The sequence below is a fragment of the Marmota flaviventris genome, chromosome 6, assembly GCF_047511675.1.
Source record: "Marmota flaviventris isolate mMarFla1 chromosome 6, mMarFla1.hap1, whole genome shotgun sequence".
Taxonomy (NCBI): domain Eukaryota; kingdom Metazoa; phylum Chordata; class Mammalia; order Rodentia; family Sciuridae; genus Marmota; species Marmota flaviventris.
Genome location: NC_092503.1, coordinates 116,577,615 through 116,603,229, shown reverse-complemented (window position 1 = coordinate 116,603,229; position 25,615 = coordinate 116,577,615). Strand labels below are relative to the sequence as shown.

At 43.1% G+C, this 25,615-nt stretch overlaps 1 protein-coding gene across 6 annotated transcripts in view; it reads left to right on the top strand.

The window, feature by feature from the left end:
* Positions 1-14,934, top strand: part of C6H6orf89 (chromosome 6 C6orf89 homolog) — a 40,844-nt gene extending 25,910 nt beyond the window's left edge. For all 6 annotated transcript variants that reach the window (XM_027943602.2, XM_027943601.2, XM_071613444.1 and 3 more), the window contains 5 exons: positions 4,986-5,140; positions 5,351-5,490; positions 6,656-6,785; positions 10,756-10,879; positions 13,772-14,934. In XM_027943602.2, the coding sequence (XP_027799403.1) occupies positions 4,986-5,140; positions 5,351-5,490; positions 6,656-6,785; positions 10,756-10,879; positions 13,772-13,866 (644 nt within the window). In that variant the 3' untranslated portion in view covers positions 13,867-14,934. The remainder of the gene's footprint in view (positions 1-4,985; positions 5,141-5,350; positions 5,491-6,655; positions 6,786-10,755; positions 10,880-13,771) is intronic.
* The last annotated feature ends 10,681 nt before the right edge of the window (positions 14,935-25,615 follow it).

The following is a 25,615-nucleotide window of genomic DNA, read 5'->3' as shown; positions in this document are numbered from 1 at the left end:
ACCAGTTCCAACACCAAGGCTGAGCAGTGAAGAAAATGAAAAGATAGTTGACGTGCACGTTTTTTGTGTGCTTAATCACAAAAACTGCCCCCCAAAAAGAATGAAGTATGGATACATGCTACAACAAAGACAAGCCTTGAAGACCTATGCAAGCTGGGCATGGTAGCACACACCTGTAATCCCAGTGGCTCAGGAAGCTGAGGCCTGGGAAGCTGAGGTTCAGGAGGCTGAGGAAGGATTGCGAGTTTGAAGCCAGCCTCAGCAACTTAGCGAGGCCCTAAGCACCTCATGGAGGCTCGGTCTCTAAAATATTTTAAAAAGTTGGGGAGGGGCTAGGGTTGTGGCTCAGTGGTTAAGTGCTCCTGGGTTCAATCCCTGGTTACCAAAAAGAAAACCTATGCAGAATGAAAGAAGCTAGATATAAAAGGCCACATATAGTATGATTCCACTTATGTTGTTCAGGGTTGGACGGGAGTGGCAGGGGATTGGACATCCGTGACTGCTGATTGATAGAGTTTGTTTTTAGAATGTTGAAAATATTTTTAAATTAGTAATGAGAGTTACACAACTAGGAATTCACTAATATTTAGTGAATAATATGTTTAAACTTTTTAAATTTATTTTTTCTGGATGAATAGTCTATCTTCTGATAAATTATACACTTTAAATGCATACATTTTATAGTATGTAAATTTTATCTTAGTAAAGCTTTAAAAAAGAAACGTATTGACAACTACTTAGAGAAAGCAAAATCATGTTCTGCCCCTCCAGTCCTGCCCACCTCTACCCAGGTAGATACAGGTTCGAGCCTGTTAATAACCCATGGGCAGTCAGAAGTGGGGGTCTTTAAGTCGGTCATTTGCCCAGTGTCTGTCACATAACTGTGTTCTAACTGTTCCTGTGCCTGAGGACTCCATCGATTTTAGCCAGTGTCCATACTTGGGAAGTCCTTATGTTGTCCAGGATGGTTGGGCAGGCTGGATTACTGACTCTTGCTATTCCACATATGCACTTTATAGGTGAACTTTAGAACCCCGTTGTGACAGCCTCATCCCACCCCTGCCTTCACTAGTAAGAAACCTGATGTGATTCTGTCCAAGTTATATTAAATTTGTATGTATGGTTTTGGAAGACTCGACATCTTGTGTGTGTGTGTGTTACTGAGGATAGAACCCAGAGCTTCCCACATGCTAGGCAAACACTCTACCACTGAGCATCCTTAGCCTGAGATTTGACAAGTTTATATCTAGTCTCCCTACCCAGGACTATAGTACATGGTTTCTTTCTTTGTTTTGAGATCTTATTTTTAAAAATATTTTTATTTGTAGATGGACATGATACTATTATTTTATTTATTTCTATGTGGTGCCAGGGATTGAACCCAGTGCCTCACACATGCTAGGCAAGCACTCTACCACTGAGCCACAACCCCTCTATTTTTATTCATTTACTTTTATGTGGTGCTGAGGATCAAACCTCACATATGCTAGGCAAGTGCTCTACCACTGAGCTAGAACCCTAGCCCTTGGGATCTTATTTTTATGTCCTTTAATAAAGTTTTATAGTTTTGGCCTTTTTTTTTTTTTTTTTTTTTTTGATGGTGGTGGTGGTACTGGAGATTGAACCTAGGGATTCCCTACCACTGAGTTACATCCCTTAGTACTTTTTTTTTTTTTTTTTTTTAATTTTGAGACAGGGTCTCATTAAGTTGCAGCTTGCCTTGAACTGGTGATCCTCTTGCTTCTGCCTCCCAAGGAAGGAGGTGCCACTCACCCAGCTCCTAGTTTTACCTTTCTTGTTACATTTATTTCTAGTTTTTATGAATTGGATCATTTTTCATTTCAGTTTTTAACTAGTTAGAGTATTAAAGCTATTGCTTTTTACATATCAAGGTATCTGCATCTTACATTATTTCATCTTATATTATTCCTTTAGTACTAGCATTTGTTTACGTGTGTTTCTTGGACTTTCAGGGAAAGTCACCCCTAGGTTTTTCTCTTATTTCCCAAGATACTGTCCTATTCTTGCTTTCTTTTCCTTTCTTGATTTTCCTTTACTGGATCTTCTTCTTGCATCTGTGTTTCAAGGAGTCTCCACCTGGAAATACCAAGAATATCTAAAGCTCATAATAAAATTAAACAAGTTACACTTAAACCCTTCAGAGCTGCTTGCTGCTAGACAATGCAGCACATTTGTACAGATTAGAGGACGGTTCCCCTTTGTGTTGATGCTTTACTCTCACCTCTTGGGAAGTCTATCTTAATTAACTGATTCTGTTGAAATATGACACATCACTGCAGAAAATATCATAACAAGTCTGCGGCTATCCAGGGTCTCGCAGGTTGGTGCTCTTTAGATGAGGAGCCCTGCTGGGTGTCATCCACCATAAACATTCACAGCAGTGCCGCCCCCGTCTATGAATTTGCCTTTCCTTCAAGCCCACTACCTCTACCATTTAGTCTCATTGTTTCACTTCTCTTCACAGGACCCCAAAAGGGGAAAGTCAAAATATAACTAGGTCTTCCTCTTCCCAGTCTCTCTTAGGGCGCTCTCATCCCAACTCAGAATAATGTCCCTAGAACAACAGGAAACCCCTGCTGAAAAGCCTCATTGATGGATCAAAATGATGGTTCCTCATTTTGCTCTCAAGAGTCAGATGCGCTTCAAGTCCTAGAAGCCCTATGGCAGCGTTCCCTTGAGCTCCTTTCCCGGCGTCCCCTATGCTTTTCCTGTCACACTCTTAACTTTTTTTTTTTTTTAATTTTTTATTGTTGGCTGTTCAAAACATTACATAGTTCTTGATATATCATATTTCACACTTTGATTCAAGTGGGTTATGAGCTCCCATTTTTACCCCATATACAGATTGCAGAATCACATCAGTTACACATCCATTGATTTACATATTGCCATACTAGTGTTAATATTTATTTTTTTTTTAGTTTTCGGCGGACACAACATCTTTGTTTGTATGTGGTGCTGAGGATCGAACCCGGGCCGCACGCACACCAGGCAAGCGCGCTACCACTTGAGCCACATCCCCAGCCCTTAACTTTTAGTTTTTTATCCGTAAGGTCAAAGTAATGAGGCCTCCTCCGCAACCACATAGTACACATCAAACAGTATAGTATGCAGAAATGGCACACGCAGGGCCAGGCTCTTGTTGCATTAGCTTCCTTTTCTTCCCAACTACTTTGGAAACTGAAACATGATGTGTAATGGTAACGTGTTATTATAATTATTTGTGCTTCATGGTGTGCCCATTATGTGGAGTTCTTGTATTTTGGCAAGAATTCATTATTTTTTACTCCTAATAAGGAACATTTGAAAATATTCCAGAAGGAAAAAAGTGTACACTTTGCAACCTTAGTGTATCACAGAAACAGGTGGCACTATAAGTTTATTCCGCTGGCCCTGGAGGCCCCTGGCGAGCCCTGTGGGAGGAGAGGCCCCCTTGCACCTGTAGTTGTCTGGTTGATAGATTGACCAGGAAGAGAGCTCTTTGAGGACGCCCAGTGCTATCTGTGAGGGATGTGCTGGTCACAGACCTTCCCTAGTGGGGATTCCCCTGTCCCTCTGCTACTGCCTTAATGAACACCAAGATGAAGTGTTTACTACTGATTACAGGAAATGTTTGGTGAGGGCTGGGGTTGTGACTCAGCAGTGGAGCGTTCACCTAGCACATGCAAGGCCCTAGGCTCAGCACCACATAAAAATAAATAAATAAAATAAAGGTATATAAAAAAAGAAGGAAAATGTTTTGTGAATAAGGGTCAGTTTCTAAATGAGTTTATTAGTTTAAAAAATTCGGTTCACCCCACACAGTAGGGTACACCTGTAATCCCAGCAATTTGGGAGGCTGAGGCAGGAAGATTGCAAGTTCTAGGTCAGCCTGGACAACTTAGTGAGACCCTTTTTCAATGTAAAATGGTTGAGGCTGTAACTGAGTAGTAAGGTGCCCCTGAGTTCAATCTCCAGTACCTAAATAAATGAGTTCATTCCAGCCACATTTGGTATTCTCTTGCTTTTTGTTCTATGCTCTCTCTGGATTCATTTCTACTAGGTTTTAATCAGAACCATGTTGTGAAACATTTTGGATTCAAATTAGAGTTCAAAACAAACAACTCTGAGAGAATACAGATGAAACCCAGAACAGAAGATAAACAAGAAATAATATAATAGCATTATAAAAAGGATTCTGTCAGAGGGAAGGGACAGGAAGAAGCTGGGGAAGTCATATAGAAACAGCCCCCTCAGAGAAGGACCCAAAGAGGGAAAGGTTTCAGGCAGCCAGTGAGTACTCATGTCAGGGTCTGGGTTGGGGTCCTTCCACTTCTGACCAACCTGTGTCCAGAAACAAGGGTTAGTAGTGGCCCTGCCTCTTTTGAGATAGGGTGGAATAGTTCTTATGGGCAGATGCAATTCACTGTATGCCAAAAGGGCCCCTAGGAAGTGCTGTCTCTCCTCTGCATCCCTTCTGTTTTCTGTGCCCTTTCCTCACTCTTCCTTCCCAGAGTTGTCCTGGCCCCCACTTGTACTTGAGAGCCAGAGGTCTAGATGCTCAGAGTGTGCGAGAAGACATGTATCAGGGGTGTGAGGCCACCCTTTCCATCTGCCCTCCCCGTGTGCTGTAGACATTTCAGACAAGTGGTCATGGGTTAGAAAATGTTGAGAGAGAATGTTTTTGCCAACTGTTATGTTTGATTTATTGATTTGATTTAGGAAATATATGTACATGTTAAAAGACATTTTTCATAAAGTGTAAGAAAGTATACAGAGAAAAGTATCCTTCCCATCCCTGTCCCCTGAACCCTCTACTCGTCCTCAGAGGGTACTTACTTCACATGTCCGTCTTCAGAGGTCTTGTGCTTATCATTGTTTCCTTTGAAAATAATGTTCCTTTCACTTTCGTTCCCGGAGTACTGGATCTACAGATGTGTTATTCCTGTGTCTAACTGCTTTCTCCATATCTCTTCCCGTCTCAGATTTTGACCCCTGGTGGACAAATGACTGTGAGCAGAATGAGTCAGAGCTCATCCCTCCCAACTGCACTGGCTGTGCTCAGAAATTACCCCTCAAGGTAATACTCCTGGAAGATACCCCCAAGGAGTTCGAGAGACTCCATCCTCTGGTGATCAAGGTAAGAAGACTGAATCTCAGGCTGGGGTTGTGGCTCAGTGGTAGAGCACTTGTCTAGCATGTGTGAGACGCTGGATCCAATCCTCAGCACCACATATAAATAAATAAGTAAAATAAAGGTACTGTGTCCCTCTATAACTAAAAAAACTGGAAAAAAAAAAAAAAGCCTGATTCTTCCACTGAGTGATGTTTTGCTTTCTGTCTCACCAAGTCTGGACAGCCCCTGTTGTCTGAGGAGATTCAACATTTTTTGTGCCAGTACCCTGAGATGACAGAAGGCTTCACTGAAGGGTTTTTTTCCAAGTGGTGGCGTTGCTTTCCTGAGCGGTGGTTCCCTTTTCCTTATCCATGGTGAGTATGGAAGGGCACTTAGCTTGTGTGTGGGGAAGAGGTGGGCTAGATGTCCGAACAGTGGGAGCCACTGAGCCCCTGCCACGTGTCAGCACCGAGCACTCACTTGACAGCATACAGCCAAGGGAGAGCAGTTCTCTGATAAACTAACCAAATGGAGCATGGTCAAAAGAAGGGCACAGGCATGGGGAAACACCAATATTGCCTAATAGAATCATGATTTATTTCTAAGTATGTGTTAATAGAGACGTGTCTGGAGGATGGGTCCTGAGCACCGGGGCCGAGGAAAGAGCGTGAGCAGCAGGAGGAGAACTGCATTTCCTGGCACTTGCTTGTTCCAGGCAGTGTGTTTTGGTGATTAGTGTCTGTTGCTCATTAGTGACACTCACAATAGCTCTGGGAAAAAGAAATTATCATTGTCATTTTTCAGATCAGAAGAGTGGCAATCAGAGAGGCTCAGTAACTTGCCCAAGCACACCCCATGAGGACTGACACCCATTTTGGTTTTCCTATTCCTTTCTGTGTCCTACAGAAGACACTCCATGGCTTCCAGTCCTGAAGATAGGCTGGCTGGCCCAGTTGTGTCCATTCCTTGGGTCTAAGGTTGCTCTCTAACAAGAAAACAAAAGCTGGTTTCTATCCTAGAACTGTTTCAAAGGAGAATTAAAATATTTTTCTCAGAATTCTTCCGGATAATTTCTTAATACATCCTCCTAACTTTAAATTTGCCATCTATTTTTGAGATAGAATGCCCAGTTTAACAAGCTCATCAGGCCTCCCACTCTGCACTGGGAAGAAGGGTCAGGCTTTTTTATCCCCTCCTCTCTTCTTCTCTCCCCCACGTGGCCTGCTGTTTTTGTAACCTCTTTACAAGGTAGAATGAATAGATCATTTCTTTTCTTCGTCTATACATTGTTTTAACTGGACTTTCTAGACATACCACCCACTCATAGAAACCATGGCCATAGGGTTTATGTGTGTGTATGCATGTTATAATTCATTTTTTCAGCTTGACTCTTCTTCATGGACCTAGAACTTAAGATATTATACTGTTTTCTTTTCCTCTTTACCTGCCACCCAGTTCCCCACCCTTGCTTAGTCCTCTGTTAGTAGATAGGCTGGATGGCCCAGTCTCATGATGTTTTTCTGTTACAAACTTTCACAGGAGAAGACCTCTGAATAGGTCACAAATTTTACGGGAGCTTTTTCCTGTTTTTATCCACCTGCCATTTCCAAAAGATGCCTCCTTAAAAAAGTGCTTCCTTCTTCACCCGGAACCTGTTGTGGGGAGCAAGGTAGGAAATTTTGAGAGGACTTGGATCTAGAGCATTCTTCATTTGGGATCTGGATTGGTGTCATAATCAAGGCCTTTCTGGTATATTGATTTAGAGGGTGAATTGAGGGTACACCTACATAATCCAAAGGTCTCCCTTCTGCTGCTAGCCAAGAGACCTACAGTGGCCCACCCTGTTATAAAGGCATGTTTTCAGAAAGTTTAGGTATCTTAAAAGCCTGTTTCCTGTCCTTAACATGTAGGGGCAAGCTACTTTTCTATATTGAAGGGAGTAGAATTGTAAATTTTGAAGGGACTTGAATGTACAGTGAGTCTGACTTCTCTACCCCAAATTATAAAGTAGGCAAGCCATAGATGAATAGTATATAAATGAATAGTCCAATGTTTCCATTTTGTAAATAAGGAAACTGAGTCCCAGAGAGATTTTAAGTGTTATCTGTCCAAGGTCGTGGAGCAGATTAACAGGAGGATTCCTTCAACCCCCCACTCCCAGGGTAGCTGGCTTTCCCCAGAAATAAATAAGAAAGCCAGGCATCATAGCTTATGCCTATAATCCCAGCTACTCAGGAGACTGAGGCAGGAGGATGGCAAATTCAAAGCCAGCCTGGACAACTTAGCAAGACCCTGTCTCAAAATACAATAAAACGAATGGGAAAGTAGCTCAGAGACAGAACATTCGAACATTCCTGGGCTCAACTTCCAGTACCACCAAAATAAAATAAAAACAAATGAGAACATTCAAGCCGGGTGTGGTGGCACACACCTGTAATCCCAGCAGTTCAGGAGGCTGAGACAGGAGGATCACGAGTTCAAAGCCAACTTCAGCAACAGTGAGGCCCTAAGCAACTCAGGGAGACCCTGTCGCTAAATAAAATATAAAACGGGCTGGGAATGTGGCTTAGTGGTTGAGTGCCTCAGAGTTCAACCCCTAGGATGTTCCCCACACACAAAAAAAGAACATTTAGGTAGAGAACTGGAAAGGCAAAAGCTTGGGAGCCTGGGGAAAATCTGCTAGAAACTTGGAGAAAGTAGGTGTCCCACTCAGGGTGGAAAGGCCCACTCTGCACCCAGTGTTTCCCACTTTGTTCCCTAGCCAGTAGACTGGGAGAAGGTATTCTGTGTTTGTGTCTATTTACTTTTCTCTGAATTGTTCTTTTATTGAGTTTCATTCCTGAGGAAGATTTTGAGCCTTTATTGATTTGGAAGAATTAAAAGAATGAATTTTGTAAAAAAAATTAGGGATGGGGGTACATCCCCAAGGTAAAGCTGTGCTTAGCATGCTTGAGGCCCTGGGTTCAAACCCCAACACCACTTAAAAAAAATAACACAAAATTTAAATGTCCCAAACTGTGACTCCCTATCAACTCTGGGTTGTGTCTTCAACCTCCTGATACTCTTGTTTGGCTCCAGATTTGCTGAATTGTGTTGGAAAAATTTAAAAACCTATAAAAACAATCATTTTTGTCTAGAAGTAAGAACTTTTGTCTGCCAGCAGTGGGGAGGTGCTGGGCTCTTGCCTCAGACTTTACCAGAGTTTATCCTGCTGTCCTTGACTAGAACTTTGGCCATAGGATGATTTCATCTTCATAATTATGATTTAATTCTGGGCGAGGGCCGTTATCTCAATTTTCCCACTTGAATATTGAAGATAATTTCACCAGCCTGCTTAGCACCAAGGAGCCCAGCCAACCAAGTAACTTGAGTTACTCAAATGGCTATCGAAATCATCTTATTGTGGTTCACAAGGATGTTTTGGGAAGGGGAGTGGCCCCAAAAGGCAAAAGTCCTGAGTCTGGTTTCTTGGAGCATCTGTTTTCCCACCCTGGCCCAAGCTTTCCTTTTTCCCAGCCTTGTTACTCCACCCAGTTCTCCACATCCCTGTTCCTGGGCTCTGGTAAAGTCAAGGTCTGCGCCCAGCATCCCAAAACAGGCTTAGGATAGAAGAGGGGATCTGGTTCTTAGGAGTCACTAGGGGAAGAGATTAAGTCTAGCTCCACCCACTCCACAGTGCTGCCTGGGGCTGGCCTGCATCTCCTGTCTCTCTGTTTCCACTCTAGGTGTAAAGGAACATGACCCCACCCCTCTCAGGCCTATGAAAGAAGACTACACCCACTTGCTTTAGGTCTTTGGGATTTTTTTTTTTTTTTTGTCGACTACAGATATCAGGGCTTCTGTGGTGTTAGCACCAGTCAACTGCAGGCCAGCTCAAGGTACCAAGCTCCCTCCTGTCACTACACCATTTCACTGAAATGGCTCTAATATGTCTTAGAAACAGAATCATAGCCAGGGTTGGACCCAGAAGAAGATGAGACCCAAACCTAGAGTCCTGGAATGGAAAAGAAAAACCAAACCCAGGGAATCCAACTTGTGCCATCTGTTTTATGTAGGCAGGAGCTCTACTCTGAAGGGCAAGAGCTTCAGGTGGGGAGGCGAGGAAGAGGAAACTCTTGGGTTTTTTTTCTTTTTTTTTTTTTTTGAAGCTAGGGAGAAAAACCAGAGTAAGTCCCACTTCTCCATGTCCCTATTCCCTGCCCATCCAGGGGCTTCACAACTCCTTGCGTGGCACACAGCAGGTTGTACTTAATGCATATTGCTGACAGTAGTTACCTCTGCAGGTGCATATCTTGATTGTCTCTCATTTTCAAAATCAGAGGCCAGGCTTATTGTCATTAGGTTTAATTAGTAACATGGCATATCTGCTTACCTGGGTCTTGCCAGATAATATGAACTTGCTGCTATGCAATTTTTATCAGAACCCTGATAGTAAGAAATGATAGTCCATAGAAGAGTGCCTAAAGGATATGCATACCTATTTATCTAAAATATCTGGATTAAATCAGACCCTTAGAAGATTGTATACTTAAACCACCACAGGTAGGCCTCTGATAGAGCCACTTTTTAAAATATATATATATATATATATATATATATATTTTAGCTGTAGATGGACACAATATCTTTATTTTTATTTCTTTATATGCGGTGCTGAGGATCAAACCCAGTGCCTCACACATGCGAGGCAAGCACTCTACCACTGAGCTACATAACCCCAGCCCAGAACCACATTTGTTAAATTGTGGTAAGAAGATAGAGGATGTAGCTGAGTGATACAGGGCTTGCCTAGCATGTGCAAGGCCTTAGGTTTGATCCCCAACTCTTATCTATATTTATATCTTTATGAATATCTGTATATGTATGTGTGTGTGTGTATGGCAAGAAGATATTTTGCCTTTGACCTACTTTGAAACTGTGGATCAAAATAGTTGCACATTGTGAAGCTCATTGTTTTAGTCAGCTTTTTCACAAACAAACAATTAGAGTAGGAAAAGTTTATTTGGGGCTCACGGTTTCAGAGGTTTCAGTCCATAAAACAGCCAGTTCCATTCCTCAGGGCTTGAGTGAGGCTTAACATCATGGTGGAAAAGTGTGACAGAGGAAAGTGCTTCAGACATGGCCTCTGCGAAACAGCTCTGCTCTACAAAGGCAAAATATATACCTGAAAGGCACAGCCCCAGTGACCCACCTCCTCCAGCCACACCTACCTCCCTTCAGTTACCATTCAGTTAATCCCTGTGAAGGGATTAATTCAGTGATTGGGTTAAGGCTCTCATAAGCCAATCATTTCACCTCTAAACCTTGCATTGTCTTACACATGAACTTTTGGAGGACACATGTCTACGTCATAGCACTCATTCAGCAACTGCTCTGGGCTGTCATTGAGGGTGTTGCTGAGTAAATCACACAGTGTCTCTTTAGAAGAACCCATAGAAGAGATTTTATCCTGGTTTCAGTACCAGGATATGCCATGCATAGGAGAAACTGTTTTGTCTTTTGGGCATAATTATGAATTTTTTGTTGGTTCTCTTTTCCTCTTTGCTTAGGCTGCTAGGAAACTCAAGCCATATGTGTGAGGATTTTCATGTACTAATCCTCAGGTTTTGTTTTCTTTCCCTCCCTGCTCTTTCCTCCAGATGCATAAGGTGCATGACCTATTTACCATTGGCAGCGGTGAGGCCATGTTGCAGCTCATCCCTCCCTTCCAGTGCCGAAGACACTGTCAGTCTGTGGCCATGCCAATAGAGCCAGGGGATATCGGTATGTAGGGTCTCAGGAGGGTAGGATCAACTGAGGAATCTTTAATTTTTAACTCAGAAAAAAGAGTTAAAATATTCTAAGTATCAAATACTCCCTTCCTGAAATTTTTATTAAGTAGAGTCAAAAATAGCATTCTTTTATTAACAGAGTCAATATGTTTTAGAAATAAACTTATGTAGCAGAGAAAAATGTCTTCTACATACCGTAGTTAGAATGCACATGTCGATTGGTCATAGAACCTTCCAGTTAGAAGGAATTCTGGAAAATATTTAGATCAATCCCTCATTTTACAGATGAGGAGGTTGAGACCCAGAGAGGACGCCCCACTAGAGTCAAGCAGAGCATCAAGTCTTACATGTCGGGGCTGGGGATGTGGCTCAAGCGGTAGCGCGCTCGCCTAGCATGCGTGTGGCCCAGGTTCAATCCTCAGCACCACATACAAACAAAGATGTTGCATCCGCTGAAAACTAAAAAAAAAAAAATATATTAAAATTAAAAAAAAAAAAAAAAAAAAAGTCTTACATGTCCTCTCAGGTGCAGGCAAGCTCCAGGGAGGGACAATTCAAGATGCCAGGAAACTATATACCTATTTTGCAAATAAAACAATGCAAAGCAGTATACAAGGGTCACACACGGAAATGTTACCTCCTGTGTGGGTTCCACAGCCAAGTCACAGCACACACGGAAATGTTACCTCCTGTGTGGGTTCCACAGCCAAGTCACAGCCTCACACCAGTGACTCACTCTTGACTCTGGCTTCATGTTTTCCCAGATGAGACTTATCCTGTGCCTTATATTCTAAAAATCTATTCCAAAGAAACAGGTTTGCTTCAACTACTGTCAGTAGCAATTAGTGTGAGAGCAGTCTTGTTGGCAGAAGCAACTAAAACAGCAAGTGTCATCATTGACCTCTTTGTTTTTCCTGCCTCACAAAACCTGGGTGAGGCCAGCAGTCCCCGACAGAGCCCAGACTAGTTTTCCAGTTGATTTCATTTTATTCATTCAGAAGACCTCAAATTCCTGCAAACATCTCACCTCATTTGTGGGGAGCAAACTATACCAAGCTTTACTCCAAGTTACATAACCCTTATTTTAGTTTAGACATGGAAAATAACTAAAATGTACAAATTAGGCATCAACTAATAATGGAGCACAGCTGGCCTGGCGCTTGGGAAATGCTTACAAAAAAGAGGATTCCTGAATGAAAATTGTTCTGAACCTATTTCCTATACTACAGTGACCCTTACACTAAGGGTGATTATTGCAGAAATCTGTGTTTTGTGTTTGGAGTTTGTGTTTGTGCTTGAATAGGTGTCTTATGTTCTACAAACGCCTAGCAGTTGAGACAACTATAGAAACCCCTTAGTTATCCACATTCCAGATTTTCAACTCCCACAAGTATCTAGAGTGCCAGTTATAGAATTAATTTTCAAGGGGGGAATAAGGTATCTAGCAATAATAAAAGAGACTTTGAGCATCAAATGCTGCTGGTGCAGATAGACCAGAATAGCCTAAAACCAGAACAGTTCACCTTCCAAGTTGTGATAGGCCAGTTTGTGAACCAGAAGGAAAGGAACCTTGTGGTTGACAGTGTCTGTAAAAGGCCATCCACATGACTGGGACATGGAAAAGGCACAGGAGACTGAGGAGAAAAACAAGCTTGGGAGAAGAGGAAGGGAACAAGGTAGGGAGGACAATGAGTATCTGAGGTAGTGCAAGAATAGAAGCAATGGCTACAGCTGCCACCATTCAAAATAAGGACAGAAAAGCAGACCCTGACAAGGGAGAATAATTCAATGGTTGTAGGATAGTGTCAACTTCAGTCCCTTATAAATTCCAAAGAACGGTACTATGACAAGAAAGTTCTTTGATTTTTGACAAAATATTGTCCTATGGAGATGGGGGGAATTAGGTCACCAGTCACCGAGAAACCTTGACTTGGAGGCATTTTCCAGGATGACACACAGGTCAGGCACAGCATTGGCAGTCACTGTATAGTACCGCTCATTGTGATCTTTACTGAGTCGTCAAGTGTAGATTAAATTCTATTCAGTTTTCTTAAAGATGAGTAGGAACCATACTCTAGAAAATTCTTCATCAATAAAGTTTTTTGCTTGTTTCTTAATATTATTGTATTATGGTAAAAAGAATTAATACGAGATCTACCCTCTTAAATTTTTAATTATAAAAGACAGTCATCTTAATCATAGACACAGTGATGTCGGCATCATCAGATTATCTAAGTGTCAAAGGTCTTAAGTTTACCTTCCTCACCCACTCAAACAACATAGGTTCACGTGTCTTTGGATTGCTCCTGACTCCAGCAATGGGAATGGCAGCTCCTAGGGAAGGCCCTTGGCAAATAGGGTTTTTAAGTCAGTAGAGTCCACATGCAGTGCACATTAGTGTACCAAAGACTGAAAAGCCTTGGAGGAATCTGCTGTTCCTCAAACTTACTTGACTGTGGAACCCAGTTTCTTTGGAGTGTCTTATAAGACATTACTGTTTGCAGAATGCAATTTGGGAAATGCTGATTTAGGGTAATCTGGACATGCTATGATGCAATCATGTCATAGATGGCCTGAGAAAAACTGAATAGTAGGTCCTGCCCCCTCTCAGACCCATCCTATCTTGCTAAGAAAGCTTGAGCTCAATCTGAGGCTGAGGATTGATTGCCCAGGGAAGGGCGGGGAGAGAAAGCATTTTGGTTCAAAGTAGCACCTGTTGGATGTCAGATTACAGCAAGGAGCGAACAATACTTACACTAGGAAGAGTTAAAGACCTTCAGTGTAAGATGCCCCGTGGACTCTGCAGGTGGCCTGCCTGGCTCTGTCTGCAGGTGCGCTGGTCTGCTGATATTCACGTGCTTTCTTGTTGCTGTTTCCCTTCAAGGCTATGCTGGTGCCACCCACTGGAAGGTCAACATTGTAGCCAGAGGGGTGCAGCCTTTGGTCGTCTGTGATGGAACCACTCTTTCAGAACTATAGGAAACAGAACTATATACAGGAACAGCTCTGAGAGCTGAAAGTGGGGGGAATAAAAACAAAAACGATGAAACCACTTTCCAGGGGCTGGTTACTTAGTTCCCTGCCCTTTGCATGCACATGCTAGTCACTGCTGTGCTGGAGACCAAGGCCAGGGCCTGACCTTCTGGACTCCACCCAGATGGCTTAGGAAGGACTCCAGCCTGGCTTCTTGGCCTGGACTTTGCCAGCACCCATCTGTGAGAGACTGGCTCTTCCAGGCCTGGAGGCTCCCTCATAGGCAGGAAGTAGGGTGCTGCCTCCCCCCATTTGTGTGGACACGGTCCCCTCTGCTGGCTCCGGGCAATGGAGAGGGCAGCCAGTGGGTCCTGACATCAGAGCCGTTCTTCACCAGGTGGGCCTGCTCGTCTGCTGATTGCCCGGCTACATTAGCCTGTACATCTTTTGGGAAAGCCATGGCTGATTAAAGAAATGGCTGCAATTTCTCAAGCAAAATGGAATTTAGAACCAATGAAAAAAAGGTCAGATAATACCAAATTACATTTACGAAGAGCATCTCTTTCCCAGTCTGCATGGATCTGGATGTCTCAGAGGTGCCAGGCTGCATTATGATTAAAATTCCAAATGAGTATTCCTAAGGTGATACTTTTCTCCATTTTATCAGGTTGTTATCCTACCCCACCTTGCCCATCTGGATGGTTTCTCAGAAGTTGGGCTCCGAGTCCCCTCCCTTGGCTGGGCCAGAGCCCTTCCTGCTGATGCAGCACTGCCCCTGTTGATTGTTGCTTTTACCAAGTGTCTTCAGAGGGGAATGAGTTAGAGTAGCTGGCCTGGGAGTGGGTGCCTCCCTGGGTTTGATCTTTAGGATCTGACTTTGTACAGAGATGTTTTGCTGATGCGTCAAAGCTGATGTTGTAATGTGGTTGGGGAAGGAACTCCAGACCCAAAGTGTTTGCCAGCTGGGCTGCAACTGATTTTGTGATCCTTGGTCTTAAAATGAGCTCCCTTTGTACTGGGAGACAAGGTGAGATGTTATTTTTTGTAATGTTATAAAGCTGTGTTCTCATTGGATGATTTGCTGTGCTCATTGTTTTCCGCCAAGTGCTTTTGGTATGTGTTAATCAAATAGTATAAATAAGGATACTTTTCTTGTTTCCTTTTCCCCCTTATTATTCCTTTATTGACATTGCTAGATCCCTGGCCACTGATCACGCCTCCTCAATACAAAAAACAAACCACACTAAATTGCAGAAATCAAGTGGATGCACAGTAGATGTCTGTCACAGAGTTATGGACTTGAGGCAGATGGAGATGGTGGAAAGCAATTGTGCCCCTTTCTGGGATCCTCCTCATCCTTGGAAGACTCCTGCACCTCTACTCCCAGGCCCCTTTTCCTGCACATTCCATGAATACTGAGCCCTTGAATGGCCTCTTTGTCTATGGTTTTGTAAAGGACAAGCAGAGTTCACAGAGCTTTGGATGGAAACACTGGGAGCCTCCTCCATGGGTTTAAATGAAACCAGGATGAGCTCTATGTACCTGGGGGAATTTTTCCTTAAAAGAATTATCCCCTTGTGTGGGTGAAGACAGGGAAAACAAAACTTTTTGTACATATAAAAGTCAAGACTGCTAAGCAGTTATGATTTAAGAGATTTTAAATGAGGGATCATCTAGAGGCCAGCTTTGTGCAAGCCCTCCGAGCTTCTGCAGGGTCCCCACCCCTGCTGCACATGGTGCATGATTATATATAAACAGATTATATATAAACATATTATATATAAACAGGTTCTCAGAGGCCTCTCAGAATTTTCTTAAATTAGACCCTTTGAGTTAACAAAAGAGAGCTCCTTAGGAGGGAGCAGAGGGATGGTTTTGATGATTGAGACCTGTTTTGTTCTTATTAATTATCTTGTGTTTTATTACTCATTTCTGCCTTTCATATCTTAAATATCAATAAAATACACAGTTCAGCTCAAACTTTGATAACTAAGAAACCCTTGCACGTGTTGATGTTGGAAGGCATCCCCTGAGCTGTTCTTCAGTACAACAAAGAATGATTATAGCCGAAGACAAGCAGCAGCTTTATGTATGTACCACTCGTTCCACTCATTTTCAGCCAAGACCTTGAATATCGATTTGTGTTAAGTGAGAAATTCTCCAAAGAGGATTTTCTGCTCTTAATTACTGGGTGCATTGAAGTAATTCACTTTCTTGTCAAGGTAATTCTCATAAGTAGAATCTACTAAGCTGCCAGCCCTACAGGAATGGCGGGGTTGCCAGCCAGCCGTTTCCTAGTTATTCACGGCTTTGTGTAGGATGCCATGGGATTTCCCCACCAGTTAGCGCTCAGCCACTAGACAGAACTAGCAAAAGCCCCTCTGCATGACCCAGTATGGAAAGGAGGCTCCCCAACATGAGAAAGTGGGGATAGAGGGACAGGGTAGGACCACTTAACCCATGCCCCACCACCCCAATCACAATTAAAAAAAAACTCAGAACTCCAAAAAGAGAGACTTGTTCACAGGTTTGTCAGGTGTTTGCTGGGAGGTGACTCTGCACTGGGTCGGGTTCACTTTCATGTAGGTTCCCAGCACAGAAATGTGGTCCTAGGAATCGGCTCTCTGGGGAGGCAGGTTGCTTTGGTGCCATTTTGAAGCACTTGTGTCCAGATGTCCTGAGCCTTTCACCAGTTAATGAGTGGACTACACACCTATTCTGGTTTATGAAAAAAGGCAGAGCCATCCTCCATTTTATCAGGGAAGGGAGGATGTAAAATAGTAACTGTTTATAGAAACAGAAGTCTACCTATTTGGTGAAATACAAAGCAGTCTGAATAAAAGGGGCAGATTTGGGCATATTTTCTCAGAGAAAGGACTCCTAATACTTGTCCGAGTCCACTCCAGCTTACAGGGTGCCTCTAGATACATAGTCTCCTTTCTTCGCTCAGTCCTATAAAATGGATAGTAGATACTTCTTCTACAAGTAAAGAAATTTGGGTGTTAACTGCCAGTAGGTAGGTAGGTGGGTGCTTCTGCAGCACATTATTTTTCTGCTGCATCGTAGTGTGGTGCCCAAGAAGAGAACTGTGAGTTCCATTGACTCCAGTGTGCCCCATCAGGGTGATCCTGAGGATGAGATTCAGCAAGCAGGAACCCTGCAGGGTTTGTTTAAAAACTCTTTTGGTCAGAAATGGAAAAGAAAAGAATCTAGTGATTTTTATAAAAATCCTTGCACTTTTTCCCTTCCCACTTGAAAACTCTTTAAAAAAAAGAGTGAGTTGTAGCTGGAACACAACTATGTCCAGCCATTTTCCTGTCACCACGTGTTTCCAGATGTGTGACCAGAGGAGGGACTCTGCCCAATTCCAGTTGTGGCTCCCCTTGGAGTTACATCACTTGTTTTTCAGTTCTCAGTTTTCTATTCCCTTCTTCTAAAATCCAGCATAGGCCTCAGTGTAGGAGCAGCTATTCTAAGGTAGTCTGGATGAGTCTGTTCACTCCTCAGTTGCTCCCACAGTCAGTGTTCAAACCCCAAAGCAAATGTCCACTTCTCATTATCTCCAGCAGGAGGACAGATGATAGAGGGAAAGGGAAAGCCACCTGGTGCAGGGGGGAGGGTGACTTTGTTCATCTTTTTCAGGTGTTCAACAGAAGAGTCTTGTAGGCTTTTGAGTTCTTCCAGCAATGGAAGGAACTCCCAAGAACACAGTTCCTCATTACCTTTCAGTGGTGACCTGTCCCTCAACAAAATTGGTTGAAAGAAGAGAGTGTTGGAGATGGACTTTAACATAGTGCTTCAGGCTGAGATTCTCCCCGTGCTTGCACCTGCAGATGTTGTGTACAGAGACCGGGTGTCTCAGGACCAGGAGGTTAGGAAGGTGAAGGCATGTACAAAAGAAAAGTAGGGTGCACTAGGAAAGTGCCAGGTCCCCAGAGGCACATAGAGCCTTGTCCTCCTCACTACCAGCCTCCAGATATCCAGCAACAACTTCCAAAAAAGCACCTCAGGGAGCCAGACAGGTGCTCTTCCCCGGCTGCACCATGTCCAAGCCTGCAGCCCTGGGTGCGGTGCCACTTTAAATGCGGGTGTGCAGGAGAAAGCCTCCAGCCGGCTTGTCTGCTGGCCAGGTCCCTCCGTGTCTGGTTTCTCTGCCCTGCATAATTTAAGCATTAGAGCTAAATACATCTGTCATTCTCCTCTCCCTGGAGACCGTGAAATGTCCAGACTTTTTCAGACTAGTGCGGAGAAGGAATGTTATGTAACTAAGCAGAGGCCTGGGGCTGTGGAGAGGCACCAGGGCGGGCAGGAGACCCTTCCCTCACCACTGAGTGTGTTCGTCACTTAAGCAGCTGTCACCAATCAAGAGTGAACCACGGTTCTAGCACCAGTGCAGAGAAGTGGGCCCAGCTGAGTTTTGAGTTCCAAGCAGAAATGGGACACCTGCTTTGTGCCAGGCTCCATTTACCTCATGACAGCCCACAACAGCTGGGTAGGTGGGGGTCACCCTGGGCAGCCATCTTCCCTCACAGCTTAGCTGCAGCTCTGCAGAGCACTTTTGACCCTTTTTAAGAAAAACTCTCACCTGTCTATGAGAATTGGTGACAAGAACTGTCAGACGCCTGGCACTGGCAGGTGTCTCATCATAGGCAATGTTCTCCTTCACCCTTCTTTCTGCAGTTCTACTCAGAAAAATGCTGCCTGTATGCTTCTCCTCCTCTCTTCCCCCCACAGGAGAGGCGTGGGCAGGCCAGGGACTCAGGCAGGACTTAGTGTCAGCCTCTCCCTGCCAGCCTCGGGGACAGGGGCTGGGAACAAGCACAGTTCATCTTCAGGGAACCAGGTTGTGGTGGGTTCGGGTGGCCCCAATGAGCAGAGGTAGACACCTGTCCCAGGTGTGGGTGGTCAAAATGGTCTGAGCTGTTCATGTGTGTCAACTGCAGAATGTGGACAGTAATTCGATATACTGTGAACTCATAAAGACCTCACCATGTAAAGAATGTATGTAAATTAAAGTTTTATGTAATGAAAGTTTTTACTTTTTGTAATTAAAAGTGTGTATGTTGGTTGGTAAGAACTCTCCTTTTCTTGGTGTCATTCTTTAATTTCCTGTTTTCTCTTCTCCCATAACTTGGGAGACTTACAACCACATCCTTCTCGTGAGGCAGGTCTGTGGGGCTCTTCTGTGGGCCTCACCAGGGTCATCTGCCTCCATCTGGCTTTGGTCTTCTATAACATTCTCGCCCACACTGTATTTGGTGACATTCACAGCCTCTTTATTCCCGTTCCAGCCTTTTGCCCCAAATGGCTTCTGATCTGTTAATTCCTGCAAATTCCCAAGGCTCAGGTCTCCTGCAGATATCCTCCCCCATCCTTGCACTTTGCCCACAAGTCAAATAAGCCCCCAGGAGCCTTTTTCTTTCTCACCAGCTTCACAGAACTGTGCCCAGATGCCCTTACAGTGGCATCTCACCCATAGGTGTTCTCACAGGGGGACAAAATACAGGTGGAGGACTCCAGACCCCTTCTGGCTCACCCCAGCTGCCACCAGACAACAGGCCACTCTCAGCATTCAATTAATTCAGTGAGGATTTGAGTTAAACTGTTTTTTGTGTGTTCATCTTGTTTCTCATTTTTACATATAGTTTTATATAAATGCATAAACCATTTATATAAAACACCATTTCTTCCTTTTTTTTAAGTTGTAGATGAACACAGTACCTTTATTTTGTTTATTTAGTTTTTTTTTTTTTTTTTTAATGTGGTGCTGGGGATTGATCCCAATGCCTCACACATGCTAGGCAAGTGCTCTACCACTGAGCCACAACTTCAGCCCCACATGACCATTTCTTATATGCTATTTAGTGGCATATTTCATTTTCCTTTATTGCTTGCGTGCCTCTCCCTCTTTCCCACATCACCCTCCCCTTTGCCTAGTCAGGTAAATGCTGTAGGTACACAGCCATACCTACCATGGGTCGTTCCTAAATGTCCTCCATGTTCTCTCATCATAAACAAGTTCTTTGTCATCGCTTTCCCAAAAATGAGCCCTTATTATAGGCACTTTCTGCATTTTGTTTTTCTTACTCAGTGCCTCACAGAGTTCAGCTGGCATAGCTCCACGTCATTCTTTTAAGAGTTAATATTCTTATGTAAGAAAAAAGAATATCAGAAATATTTAGTTATTTGCAATTTATAAGTTTACTATTATTAAAACTCAATAAAATACATGAGAAATGTTAAAAAAAAAGAGTTAATATTCTTTGGCACAGATATGCCATCATTCACTTCCTTTCTCCTTGTGACTTCTCCATTAACTATTATTGATTGTAGGTCACATCCCACAAAATGATTTTTTTGGATTATAAGCTGAGAACTCAAGTTAACTTTTAAAATACTTCATTTTACAAAATGCGTGTTCTTACTTGTGACAATCCTAATGTATGTTCTTTGGGAATCATTCAACTCCGTAATTATATTTACCTGCTTGAAAATGAACTTCAATCCCACCCTCCCCCTAATTTATTTCCATGTTCAAAGGTGGTAAAGTTTTCGGTCCTCTTCTTTCTCAGCCCCTCAATTTTTTAGCATTTGATACTGACTTGTGGAGAGTTCCCTCTTCCTCTGTCACCTGTGATCCTTACTACTCCCTGCCTGAACCTTTTTCCACTTCCTCTTTTTTTTTTTTTTTTTTGTGGAGGTGGGGGAGGCACCAGGAATTGAACCCAAGGGCCCTGAACCACTGAGCTACATCCTCAGCCCTTGTTGTATTTTATTTAGAGACAGGGTCTTGCCAAGTTGTTTAGGGCCGCAGTAGATTGCTAAGGCTGGCTTTGAACTTGCAGTCCTCCTGCTTCAGCCTCCAAGCCACTGGAATTAAGGACGTGGGCCACCGCACCAGCTCCTTCATCATTTGCCTGTCTCTGAAATTCAGGTCTCCCTGTCGATTCTACTGATGGGGCCTCTTCTCAGCTCTGTGCTTCACCTTCCTCCCATGGGGAGGCCATCTACAGTCTGCATGCCTGGCTGTGCCTCTTACCTGAGGGCTGGCCCTGTGTACGCAGCTGTGGAAAGGTCATCTCCACCAGCTCTGAAGCCCCTCCGACTCAAAATGCCCAGAATGACTGCAGCCTCCAGGGGCTCTTCTCTTTTCTCTCAGCCTCTACTTCTGATCAGGACCATACCCTGGAGAATCCTGCCTCCTTGTCATATATCCAGCCCATGGCGATTGTCTTTATTCAGGGCCTTGCTCTTTCTCTCTTAAGATTCTGCTGTCATTGCCTAATTTGTTATTCTGTGCACTTCCCACCATCCCTCCATGTAGCAGCCACAGTGATCCTTCTAAAGCACAAGTCTGGTCATTTGTTTCCTTTCTCTGTGTGAGTTCTCCCGGAAGCCCCTGGCCACCCCTCCACCCTCATTTCACTCCTGACCTTCACTTCCTTCTCATCTACTATGCTCACCTCTCCTGGGCATGCGTTTCCGGTGCATTTAGGTGGCAGTTGCTGGAGTCTGAGGAGTTTCGTAGGAAACCATCCAGTCACGTTGCACGTGGCTGTTCCACTCTGCATCCCCACTAGCAGTGAATGAGAGTTTTGGTTGCTCTGCATCCTCGCCAGCCCGTTGTGTCAGTGTTTTGGATTTTGGCCATTCTAACAGGTGTGCAGTGATGTTGTTTTAATCTGTAATTCCCCGATGACGTAAAATGTGGAACATTTTTCTCGTCTGACATCTGTGTATCTTCAATGAGGAGTCTCTTCAGGTCTTCTGCCCATTTTCTAATGGGATTGCTTGTTTTCCTGTGGAGTTTAAAGAGTTCTTTGTGTATTTTGGATAATAAACCTTTATCACATGTGTCTTCTGTAAATATTTCCCTTTGACTTGTCTTCTTATTCTCTCGACAGTGTCTTTTGCAGAGCACAGGTTTTTCATTTGAACGAAGCTCTGCTTTTCAGTTCTTTCTTTAACAGTTTGTGCTCTGATGTTGTATCTAAAAAGTCATCTCTGTACCAGGGTCACTAGGTTTTCTGCTGTGTTATCTCTTAGGAGTTTTGTGCCTTTTCGTTTTACATTTACATTTGAATCCATTCTGAGTTAATTTGGGGGAAGGGTATAAGGTCTGTGTTTCGATTCACTTTTTGGCCCATCAGTTTCTAGCTGTCCCAGCACCCTTTGTTGGAATGCTGTCTTTGCTCTTTGGAGCTCCTTTGTTGAACACCACTTGACTCTATTTATGTGGATCTATTTCTCAGCTTTCTTTTGTGTTCCATGGATCTATTCATTTATGCTTTATCCAGTATGATAACATCTTGATTACTTAGTAAGTCTTTTTTTTTTAGTTGTAGATGGACACAATATCTTTATTTTATTTATTTATTTTTATGTGGTGCTGAAGATCGTACCCAGTGCCTCACATGTGCCAGGCAAGCGCTCTGCAACTGATACACAACTGTAGCCCAACTTATTAAATCTTTGGAAGGTGGGTACCAGGGATTGAATTCAGGGGCGCTCAACCCCTGAGCCACATCCCCAGCCCTATTTTGTATTTTATTTAGAGACAGGGTCTGACCGAGTTGCTTAGCACCTTGCTGTTACTGAAGTGGGCTTTGAACTTGTGATCCTCCTGCCCCAGCCTCCCGAGCTGCTGGGATTACAAGCATGAGCCACCACACCTGGCTCCAACTTATTAAGTCTTGACATCCGGTAATAAAATCAGTCTTCCACCTTTGTTCTCCTTCAGTGTTGAGTTGGCTGTTCTGGACCTTTTGCTCCTCCGTGTAAACTTTACTCATTTATTTATTATTAATATTTACTTTTTAGTTATAGGTGGATACAATATCTTTATTTTTATTTTTCATTTTTTATGTGGTGCTGAGGAATGAGCCCAGTGCCTCACGCATGCTAGGCGAGTGCTCTACCTCTGAGCCACAAACACAACCCCAGTCCCCTCCGTGTAAATTTTAGAATCAGTTTGTTGATATCCACACAATAAGTTACTGAGGTTTTGTTTGGAATTACATTGAATCTATAGCTCAAGTTGCATCTGGGTTGTTTTTTTTAAAAAGTTCATTTTTTTATCTTGTTTGTATGTGAGCTGCTGGACCTTGGACATGCCAGGCAAGTGCTCAGCCACTGAACTACACCCCCAGCCCCCAGGCTCTTTTAATTACAAGTTGTAATTCCTGTCTTATGATAATATTTTTGAACTTTATTATGTCCTTTTGCCTAGTTTAAATTCCATCTTCTTACTGCACATTCCTCTGACATGACACATCCTTTAGGCTTTCCTAATAAATCAAACTGACAAACCTCTAGATACCATGCTGAAGACAGATATTTCACCAATCTTATTTTTTTTTCATAATAATGACTTTATTTTTGTAAAAATGATATGCTCTTATTATGAAAAACTGAAGGCAGTTTGTGCAATCTAATTAAAACCTCCACCCAGAAATAACTACTAACATTAGGTGAAATGTGTTCTAGAAATCTGTAGGGTACATCTAGCTGGAAAGCTAGATAAAAATGCTTTTATTAAAATGAGACCAGACATGTTATTTTTTAAAAAAATAATAGAAGTCATATGTCTAACTTTATGTGAATCTAACAGAAGAAAAAGAAACTCAAGTAGGTGTTTCTTCCCCACAGAGAATATTAGTTCCTAAAAGAAGCCAAGACTGGGGGCTGGGGTTGTGGCTCAGTGGCATCGTGCTTGCCTGGAACGTGTGAGGTCCTGGGTTTGATTCTCAGTACCACATAAAAATAAATAAATAAATAAATAAAGGTATTGTATCCATCTACAACTAAAAAACAAAGTTTTTTTTAAAAATCCCTTAAAAAAAGAAGAGGAAGTAGCCAAGACTGTGAGAAACAGTAAGAAACTAGAGTTGACCTTCGTAGGTCTCCTTTCTGGGGTGCGGAAACGGCTTCTCTCCAGCCTCGTCTCTCCGTCTCCTTTGTATCAACTCTCCCAGGGATGACGGTGGCAAGTCTGTGAATGGTCTTCTGCTCAGAAACCCGGTTCTCTTGTGTTAGCTCTCACTGTATACTTAACTCATTTGTGGCTCGCCACCAAGAACTTTTGCTATCGCTTCTTCATTCTTGAGTGTTGTTTTTTTTACACTTCTGATCTTCTGAATTTCCTCACCGGGGATGCGTCAAGCATGGCTCCTGGGATTGGACTATTTCTTTGGACTTTCTACTTGCACACACCTTGGCTATGCGGCTTATTCTTGCACTACACTTTCTTTTGCTTAGAATTTGGATACGTTTCTCCGTTGTCATCTGGCACTGACTGTTAGGACAACAGGTCCGTCTAAGTTTCCCTTTTAGAGGTCTCCCATTTTCTTCTTTCTTCTCCTCTTCTCTGTGTATAAAGAATTTTGTCTTTCTTGTTCTTTAATACTTTTTCTTGGAACAGAGTATGCCCTTTTGAGTTGCAATTCCATTCTGCGTTCTAGGGAAGATGTTTTCTTTAGCAATACTTCTTATTTTCCATTTGTAGGGTTCATTGCTTTCGATTTTATATTTAGTCTTTTTTCATTGCCTTGATCTCTTATAACTATGGTTTTGTGTGTTTGTTGCTGGGATTGAACTCAGGGGTGCTCTATCACTGAACTATATCTGTGGCCTTTTTTATTTTGTATTTAGAGACAACTTTTGCGAAGTTGCTGGGGCTGGCCTTGAACTCGAGATCCTCCTGCCTCAGCCTCCCAAGTCACTGGGATTACAGGCTGCTCTCCCTTTTTTACAAAACTTACCTTAGCCGCCATCTTGGCACGGTGGGCAGTGCGCCAGTCTCAAGAATACTTGTCTTTTTCTCCTCATTCTCTATGACTCTCATGCCTGCCTTCTATTTCCGCTTGTTTTCTAGTCATGTCTATTCAGTGTCTTGCTGTTTCTCTCAGTTCCTTTTTCCCTTTTTATTTCATTGTTTCATCTTTGCTTACTTTCTTGAGTTCACGTTATTAAATTTTTCTATAACTCAGAATACTACAGAGAATTTTATTTTGTTTCTCAGATTACGTTTTACGTTAGGCTTGGTTGTCATCAGTCAGCAGGTTTCTTTCTTTCGTGTGTTTGTGGCTCCCATGCCATTTCTTTTGGACTGGACCCAGGGCCTCATGCATGCTCCACCTGCTCCACCACTGAGCTGCGCCCCACCCCTGGGCTAATAGCTCCCTTTGGGGTCTTATGGTTGACGTGGCAACTCTGACCAGACTTTTTTCTTCTTTTTTTGTCTTCTGTATAATCTGAGTATGTTCTCCGTTTGAACAGTACCCACCACTGTACTGTACCCACCACTCAGATTTAACCAATGTTAACATTTTACAATATTTTTAAAAAGTCCCGGGGGCTTGCTGTAGTGACACATGCCTGTAATCCCAGCAACTCAGGAGACTGAGGCAGGAGGATTGCAAGTTCAAGATGAATCTGGGCGATTTAGCAAGACCCTGTCTCAAAATAAAATAAAAAGGGCTAGTGGGTGGGGGACGTTGTCTATGGTAGAAGTCCCTGGGTTCAATTCCCAGTACCAGAAAAAAATTTTTTAAAAGTATTGGTTAACACAACCCATTTTAGTACTTGTCACAAAACCCCATCTGTGTTCTTCACTAACTTAAGGAGCCTCCTCACCAGGTAGAGAACCCAGCCTCCCCTTTCCCTCCTGAGTTCACTTTCCCTTTCTTCACTCTGTTCTACTCAGGAGCTAAGATTTTCTTAACTACCTGCCATTTCTATCTTTTGATTTAAAAAA